The sequence below is a fragment of the Mandrillus leucophaeus genome, unplaced genomic scaffold, assembly GCF_000951045.1.
Source record: "Mandrillus leucophaeus isolate KB7577 unplaced genomic scaffold, Mleu.le_1.0 Scaffold158, whole genome shotgun sequence".
In the NCBI taxonomy this organism is placed as follows: Eukaryota; Metazoa; Chordata; class Mammalia; order Primates; family Cercopithecidae; genus Mandrillus; species Mandrillus leucophaeus.
In genome coordinates this window covers 1,061,993-1,070,074 of record NW_012101565.1, presented here as the reverse complement: position 1 = coordinate 1,070,074, position 8,082 = coordinate 1,061,993, and the positions used below count along the sequence as shown (strand labels likewise).

At 64.3% G+C, this 8,082-nt stretch overlaps 2 protein-coding genes across 2 annotated transcripts in view; both read left to right on the top strand.

The window, feature by feature from the left end:
* NAPRT (nicotinate phosphoribosyltransferase) lies at positions 1–2,615 on the top strand. The gene is made up of 11 exons (XM_011975733.1): positions 1–18; positions 274–404; positions 495–610; positions 830–1,026; positions 1,100–1,240; positions 1,498–1,582; positions 1,752–1,832; positions 1,929–2,031; positions 2,109–2,263; positions 2,360–2,467; positions 2,553–2,615. Exons 2-11 carry the CDS (start codon positions 338–340, stop codon positions 2,613–2,615), a joined length of 1,116 nt encoding a protein of 371 aa, XP_011831123.1. The 5' UTR covers positions 1–18; positions 274–337.
* Positions 2,616–4,542: 1,927 nt separating this feature from the next.
* MROH6 (maestro heat-like repeat family member 6) overlaps positions 4,543–8,082 on the top strand; it is a 5,539-nt gene continuing 1,999 nt past the window's right edge. The window contains exons 1-9 of the mRNA XM_011975732.1: positions 4,543–5,113; positions 5,345–5,497; positions 5,709–5,863; positions 6,555–6,672; positions 6,968–7,152; positions 7,245–7,382; positions 7,551–7,665; positions 7,776–7,919; positions 8,000–8,074. Coding sequence (XP_011831122.1) covers positions 4,826–5,113; positions 5,345–5,497; positions 5,709–5,863; positions 6,555–6,672; positions 6,968–7,152; positions 7,245–7,382; positions 7,551–7,665; positions 7,776–7,919; positions 8,000–8,074 — 1,371 coding nt within the window. The 5' untranslated portion in view covers positions 4,543–4,825. The remainder of the gene's footprint in view (positions 5,114–5,344; positions 5,498–5,708; positions 5,864–6,554; positions 6,673–6,967; positions 7,153–7,244; positions 7,383–7,550; positions 7,666–7,775; positions 7,920–7,999; positions 8,075–8,082) is intronic.

The window sequence follows — 8,082 nt, the reverse complement described above, 5'->3', positions numbered from 1 at the left end:
CCTGGTCAGCTACGCCAGGTGGGCTGCGGGCCGCTGGCAGGGAGCGTGGGTTTGGGATGGGCCCCCAGCGCTGGGGCTGCGTGCTGGACTGTGGCAGCAGGGCTGGCTGCCCAGGGTCCCAGGGCTGGCCTCCCACCCCCACTGTGTAGGGTGTAAGGAGGGGTTGGGTGAGGGTGGAGTTCCCGGGTTGGAAGTTCCAGGCCCCAGGTAACCGCTGTCTTGGTTGGCCTGGTGACCCTCACCCTGGGCCCCGTGACTCTTGTCTCCCTACAGCCTGGTGGCCACCAATGCAGCGCGGCTTCGCTTGATCGCAGGGCCAGAGAAGCGGCTGCTAGAGATGGGCCTGAGGCGGGCTCAGGGCCCGGATGGGGGCCTGACAGCCTCCACCTACAGCTACCTGGGCGGTGAGGGTCTGGTGCGGGGGAAGGCAAGGGCCGGGAAGGAGGAGCCCCGTCCTGGCCCAAAGTCCCCCAATCCCACACCTTCCTCCCCAGGCTTCGACAGCAGCAGCAACGTGCTAGCGGGCCAGCTCCGAGGTGTGCCGGTGGCGGGGACCCTGGCCCACTCCTTCGTCACTTCCTTTTCGGGCAGTGAGGTGCCCCCTGACCCGGTCAGTCCCTCCTCTCAATCCTGCCGTCTCCAGGCGACAGGCCTCAAGCCAGCCCTTGCCCTGGGGAGAGGTGTGCCACCCAGGCAGGTCACCCCAGTGCTGTCCCAGGAAGCTGGCACAGGCTGCATTACCTTTGCCCTCAAACTAGGGTGTCCCTGGCTGCTCCCAGGCCTCATTCTGCATTCCTGGCCCCCATTCTTCACCAACCCCATTCCACAGATGTTGGCGCCGGCAGCTGGTGAGGGCCCTGGGGTGGACCTGGCGGCCAAAGCCCAGGTGTGGCTGGAGCACGTGTGTGCCCACCTGGGGCTGGGGGTGCAGGAGCCACACCCAGGTGAGCGGGCAGCCTTTGTGGCCTATGCCTTGGCCTTTCCCCGGGCCTTCCAGGGCCTCCTGGACTCCTACAGCGTGCGGAGGTAAGCCCAGGCACTTTAGGAGTGGGCTTAGCAGAACCTCGGCAGCCCCTGACCCCCTTATCCATTCCTGCAGGAGTGGTCTCCCCAACTTCCTAGCAGTCGCCCTGGCCCTGGGAGAGCTGGGCTACCGGGCAGTGGGTGTGAGGCTGGACAGTGGTGACCTGCTACAGCAGGCCCAGGAGATCCGCAAGGTGTTCCGAGCTGCTGCAGCCCAGTGAGTTTCCTGGTGGGAGACCCCTGGGGAGCCAGGATTTGGGAATGGGGCAGGGAAGGACAGTGAGGCACTCGGCTGTAGTTTCAGAGGTAATATTGCAGGCTGTGGCAGGGAGGTAAGGGGTGGGGCTCCCTAGGAGCTCCCAAGCAGGTGAGCGTAGGTGTCCCTGACTGAGGTGGGAGGGGAGCGGGGGGACACTGGGGTGAATCAGGAAGACCTGAGGGGCGGCCCCCACCCCTTCTCCACCCACGCGGCAGGTTCCAGGTGCCCTGGCTGGAGTCAGTCCCCATTGCAGTCAGCAACAACATTGATGAGGAGGCGCTGGCCCGACTGGCCCAGGAGGTGGGGTGGATGAGGGGGTAGGCAGAGGGTGGCTGGGGGGTTCCTGGGGGCCCCTGCAGGTTCTGGCTGGGCTCACTGCCACCTCCTTTCCCCTACCCAGGGCAGTGAGGTGAATGTCATTGGCATTGGCACTGGCTGGGCTCACTGCCACCTCCTTTCCCCCACCCAGGGCAGTGAGGTGAATGTCATTGGCATTGGCACCAGTGTGGTCACCTGCCCCCAACAGCCTTCCCTGGGCTGCGTCTATAAGGTGGGAACAGTGTTGGGGGCCCAGGTGGGGGCAGGTCTGAGGGATGGTGCTGGGTGGGGCATGAGGACCAGCCAGCTCAACGCCTTCTCCCTGCAGCTGGTGGCCGTGGGGGGCCAGCCACGAATGAAGCTGACCGAAGACCCCGAGAAGCAGACGTTACCTGGGAGCAAGGCTGCTTTCCGGCTCCTGGGCTCTGACGGTGAGACCCTCCCATGCCCCCGCTGTCTACCTTCAAAACACCAGGGCCCCCCCTTATTCTTGCCCCCACCCACACAGGGTCTCTACTTATGGACGTGCTGCAGTTAGCAGAGGAGCCAGCGCCACAGGCTGGGCAGGAGCTGAGGGTGTGGCCTCCAGGGGCCCAGGAGCCCTGCACCGTGAGGCCAGCCCAGGTGGAGCCACTACTGCGGCTCTGCCTCCAGCAAGGACAGGTGGCTACCCCATCGCCCTCACCTGCCCTCCAGCCCCAGTAGAGCCCTGACCAGGAGCCAGCCCCAAGCTTCTCTTTCCTTGCCTCTTCCCTGCAGCTATGTGAGCCGCTCCCATCCCTGGCAGAGTCTAGAGCCTTGGTCCAGCTGTCCCTGAGCCAACTCAGCCCTCAGCACAGGCGGCTGCAGAGCCCTGCACAGTACCAGGTTGGAGGGAGGCCTGCCCTGTCATTCTGCCCTGTGTGCCCCTGCCCTTACCATGCCCACCGCTCTCCTTCTCTGCTCCCTGCAGGTGGTGCTGTCTGAGAGGCTGCAGGCCCTGGTGAACAGTCTGCATGCAAGGGCGTCCCCCTGAGACTGCCAGCTGCAGGCCCCAGTGGACAGTCTGTGTGCAGGGGCGTCCCCCTAAGACTCGGAGCGGGGCTGCCTGGAAACAACACGAATCGTTCACTTCTCCCCACAGCTTGTCCTGTGTTGTTTGTGTCATTTGTTCACCCAGCCCACACTCACCTGGCCCCAGGGCCTCCCGGGCTGGGGCTGGGCTGGAGTCGGGAATCTGAGCTTCGCTGGAGGGAGCAGGAGGGTTTGCATCCCAGTGAAAGCACAGGCCCTGCCGGGTTGGGAGACAGCCCTGTACTGAAGCCTGAAGGGCAGTGAGGAGTTCCCCGACTTGGGGTGGGCTGTGGGGAGTCAGATCCCACAGTAGAGCTGCGAGCACACAGGCAGGGAGGGGTTTGGTGTCTGCCTTGAAGTTGAGGGAGTTGCTGCGGAAGACCTTTCCTTGCTAGAGGCAGGCTGGGGGCGGGACAGGATGGGGGTCAGTGCCAAGTAAGAGGGTCCAGCCGTGGCCCTGGGCTTCCACGCCTGCCTAGGCACCGTCCCCCAGGCTCAGGGTAAGTGAGAACATCTCAAACTCCCCATGCCAAAAGGGAGAGCTCAGGTGTCTCCTGCCACTGCTGCTGCCAACCCGGCACCCCCCTGGCATCTGACCTCAGGGACATAGCTCCTGACCCAGCAGCCCACGGAAGGAGAGGAAGAAGGGGGAAGAAGTTGAAGCTCCAGGAGCTGACTCAGCCCCAGACACCTGACCGGAGTGGCACTGCATGTGGCTGTGTGCTGGGCTGGCCCTGCCTCTGTGCCAGCAAGTTCCCGATCTCAGGGTTCCACCAGTTTGGGCAACACGAGCTTCAGAGGAACTGCTTGGGAGAGGGGTTATAGGCTTGGCAGGAAGTGGAGGCTGGGGGCCTGGGCCTCTCTTGTCCAAGCAGCCTGAGGTGGCACAGAAAGGCAAGGGCATAGGGGGAATGCTAACCGCCTGGGGTGCGTCAGGGGCACTTCCGTCTGCCAGGCATTCCACCAGACCAGCTCATCTGGCTCCCCGGGGCTCAGGATGGGCAGCATCCACTGTGTGGTTGGCTGAGGGTGGAGGGTGGGGACTCAGAGCAGAGGTCCGGTCCAGCCAGCCCCAGGGAGTACCAGCTAGGACAGATACAGACTCACAATCACTGGACACAACACACCACACCCCAGGCCCACAGGGCACCTGCGCACTCCGAGGGGCCCAGCCAGGGTGGCTGTATTCCGTTCTTGCACTGCTGTAAAGAAATAGCTGAGACTGGGGTAATTTCTAAGGAAGAGAGGTTTAATTGGCCCGTGGTTTCGCAGGTACAGGAAGCATGGCTGGGGAGGCTTCAAGAAACTTACCATCTTGGCGGAAGGGGAAGCAGCAGGTCTTACATGGCTGGAGCCGGAGGAAGGGGTGGGGCGGTGCCACACGCTTTCAAAAAACCAGATCCTGAGAACTCTATCATGGGGACAGCACCGAAGGGGGAAGTCGCCCCCAGGATCCAGTCACCTCCCACCAGGCCCCACCTCCAGCACCGGGGATTACATTTCAATGTGAGATTTAGCCAAGGACCCAGGACCCAGAGGACCTGCACAAGCTCTGGAGGGGCCGCCGCTCCCCTGGCATCTTTGCTGCCCGCTCCACCCCTCTGGACTGCCCCAAGCTCACCCAGTCATGCCTGTTCCAGGGTGTCTGACAGAGCCAGCGTGCAGGGGGCGGGGCTAGCCTCTAGCCCCAGGCCCAGTGGGGAGCTGACTGCCATTTGGGGGCTCAATCAGGCCTCCGCTCACGGTGGGGCGCAGACTTCTGGACCATTCGAGGACCTCCTCAGGGCTGTCCACAACTGCCCTGAGCCCCCTGGTCAACAGGAGCTGGTAGTCAGGGTGAGGGCCCTTCTCCCCCTTTCTTTGTGGATCTGCCAGCTTTTGGGGATCCTGTTCCCAGGGCCCTGGTGGGTAGAGCCACACCACAGGCACTCAGGCTCCAGGTGGCCACTCCCCTCCAGCAGCCCAGGCAGGGGGGCCCCTCAAAGGCCCATTGTAGGCACCTCCGTGTGGCTCCCCAGCCCCCACAAGCTCACGCTCGCACACGCGCCACCACGCCCATCCGTGGTCCCGCCTGTGGTCCCGCCTGTGGTCCCGCCTGGGCCAGCTTCTAGGTCAGTCCTGGGCACAACTTCCCAGGAGGAGCAGTGACAGGTGCTGCAGGCAAGGGCCGCCATGGCTGGGGGTGTGTGGGGCCGGGCCCGGGAGGCTCCCGTGGGGGCTCTAACCCTGACAGCACTGACTGAAGGAATTCGAGCCAGGCAGGGGCAGCCCCAGGGACCCCCTTCCACAGGCCCTCAGCCCAGGTTCTGGGAGCTCAAACCTGAAGCTGAGCCACAGACCCAGGCACTCACTGCCCCCTCTGAGGCTGAGCCTGGACGTGGGGCCACCGTCCCTGAAGCTGGCAGCGAGCCCTGCTCCCCCAACAGTGCCCTGGAACCAGCCCCTGAGGGGCCTCACCAGGTGAGGGGTGAGGGAAGGGATGTTGTGGGAACTGGTTGGGGGGTCCTGTGGATGCTAGGTGGAAGGCAGCAGCGGGGGGCAGGAGCGGTGCTGGACCTGGGGGAGGTGAAACAGGCTGGCGAGCAACAGAGGAGCAAGGGATTTTGTAGGAAGCCAGGTGGGAGGCTGAGAGACCAGGAGGAGAGCTAGGAGAGGTTTGGGCACTTCAGACGCCCCACCCTCCTGCCCTAGGTTCCCCAGAATTCCTGGGAGGAGGCAGTTCTTGCCGACCTCGCATTGTACACGGCTGCCTGCCTGGAGGAGGCTGGCTTTGCAGGGACGCAGGCGACAGCGCTCACCCTGTCCTCAGCCCTGGAGGCCCGAGGGGAGCGGTTGGAGGACCAGGTCAGCCTCCACCCACTCCATGCTCTACAGACTCCTGCCGATTCGCGAACCAAGGTGGTGGGAGGGGCCTGGAGAGCGCAGCCTGATCCCGCCACCTTCAGGCTGCTCCTGCCAGGTGGGATCAGGGTGGGGGTGGAGGTGGGGTGCAGGCCAGAGGGGAATGGACGGTGGAGGAGGCCTGACTGCTGAAGTCTGCACTCCTCCCCACCAGGTGCATGCTCTGGTGCGTGGACTGCTGGCGCAGGTGCCCAGCCTGGCGGAGGGGAGGCCCCGGAGGGCGGCCCTGCGAGTGCTGAGCGCGCTGGCCCTGGAGCATGCGCGGGACGTGGTGTGTGCGCTGCTACCCCGCTCTCTGCCCCCCAATCGGTAACCCAACCATCCTGGTCCTGGCCCTGCGGTCCCCACGCGGCTTCCTTCCCCCTTCCCGCTTGGCGGTGGAGTCTGGCCCCAGAAGAGGGAGCTGAAAGGGGGCCTCCTTATTCCAGCCCCGTGATGACTCATGCCCCGTATCCATTCCCGCTCCCCTCACTTTTAGCTCGGCAAACTCCCCCCCAACCCCTGCACTCCTGTCACAGAGTTTCTGATGCTGGGCTCCTCTTTTGGAGCCACCTTCTATCTTCGGGTGGTCTCCCCTGGACACCATCCTGGGGTTGGCTCTGGAGTGGGGTGAATGAGGCTGGGGGACTAATGTGCCTGGACATCCTGGCTCTTTGGTTAATTTGCCCCAGAAGTTATCTTTGGTTTTATTCTCTGTGGCGATTTTTTTTTTTAAAATAATGCCAGGTTTATTTCACTGTCGCTGACCCAACAGGACTCCCAGTGGGTCCGCACCCTGCAGCTCAGTTTGAGACAGGCTATGCTGTGGTCTGCACAATTGACACTTCATTTGTTTCTCTGGGATTTGGGGATGGGGAGAGATGGGGGTGGTTGTTTCCTGCCCCTCCCCTGCTGGAGTCCTACTGGCTGCCTTCACCCTGGCTGTGGACTCCCTACATCCCCTGGACACCCACCCCTGCACCCATTCCTTGTCTCACACCAGCCCCCTCCAAACCCTCAGGGCAGCAGCCGAGCTCTGGCACAGCCTAAGCCGTAACCAGCGTGTAAATGGGCAGGTGCTGGTGCAACTGCTGTGGGCGCTGAAGGGTGCTTTGGGGCCTGAACCCCAGGCGCTGGCGGTAGGTGGCTCCAGCCATTACCACAGGGCAGGCTCGGGGAGGGGGGAGGGGAGAGGGGAGGGGAGAGGGGAGGGGAGAGGGGAGGGGAGAGGGGAGGGGAGAGGGGAGGGGAGGGGAGGGGAGGGAGGGAGGGAAGAGGGTGGGGACAGGGAGTTTGCACCTAGGTAACTGCTCCTGGAATGTCCCACGCATGTCTGAGGCTTAGTCCCTGTCCTGCTGACGGCACGCCTGTCCCTCTGCTGCCCAGTGAAACTCTGGGCGCGCCCCAGGCCTAAGTGGGCCACTTGCTCCGTAGGCCACGCGGGCTCTGGGGGAGATGCTGACTGTTTCAGGCTGTGTGGGAGCCACGAGGGGCTTCTACCCACATCTGCTGCTTGCGCTGGTCACACAGCTGCACAAGCTGGCCTGCAGCCCCCGCTCCCCTGACATGCCCAAGATTTGGGTTCTGTCCCACCGAGGGCCACCACACAGCCATGCCAGGTGAGAGGCAACACCAGGGTACGTGGGGTGGGCCAGCATGCTGTCACCCTCTCAGCCCCCACTGCCCGCCTGCTCACTGTCCCCACCATCAGCTGTGCCGTGGAGGCGTTAAAGGCCCTACTCACCGGGGATGGAGGCCGCATGGTGGTCACATGCATGGAGCAGGCAGGAGGCTGGAGGAGGCTGGTGGGAGCCCACACCCACCTGGAGGGTGTCCTGCTGCTGGCCAGGTGAGGAGGGGTCCCAGGAAGTCAAACCAGGAAGAGACTCGTTGCTGGCCAGGTGCTGGGCAGGGGGACAGGGAAAAGGCAGGGGCATGAGGGTGGTGTTGGGATGGCGTCTTCTCGAGGAGTAAGGCCGCCAAACGGAGCGAGAGCTCCCATTTCCACCCACCCCAGTGCTATGGTGGCACATGCCGACCACCACCTGCGAGGCCTCTTCGCAGACTTGCTTCCGCGGCTGCGCAGCGCGGACGACCTGCAGCGCCTCACGGCTATGGCCTTCTTCACCGGGGTGAGCCTGCTTCCCGGATGGGTGGTGAAGGGTGACCCTGGACTTGATCCCTGAGTCGCAGCGGCCTGCACGGGGACCGCGGGCGTGCTGACCCCGTGTGCCTCGCCTAGCTGCTGCAGAGCAGGCCCACCGCACGGCTCCTGCGGGAGGAGGTCATCCTGGAGCGACTCCTCACCTGGCAGGGAGACCCCGAGCCCACCGTGCGCTGGTTGGGCCTGCTGGGCCTGGGCCACCTCGCGCTGAATCGCAGGAAGGTGAGAGAAGGGGAGGGGTAGAGAGAGTCCTGACCGGGTCGCGGCGAGGTCTGCAGGAGGCTGAACTCGAGTCCCAGCAGGTGCGGCACGTGAGCACACTGCTGCCGGCACTCCTGGGCGCACTGGGCGAAGGCGACTCGCGGCTCGTGGGTGCAGCGCTGGG

Bases quoted from the DNA above. Each gene is read 5' to 3' on its own strand.
- NAPRT (XM_011975733.1), top strand. From the start codon at position 338: ATGGGCCTGAGGCGGGCTCAGGGCCCGGATGGGGGCCTGACAGCCTCC. The intron at 1,583-1,751 runs GTGGGGTGGATG...TCCCCCACCCAG, and splicing joins TGGCCCGACTGGCCCAGGAG to GGCAGTGAGGTGAATGTCAT. The intron at 2,264-2,359 runs GTGGCTACCCCA...TCTTCCCTGCAG, and splicing joins TCTGCCTCCAGCAAGGACAG to CTATGTGAGCCGCTCCCATC.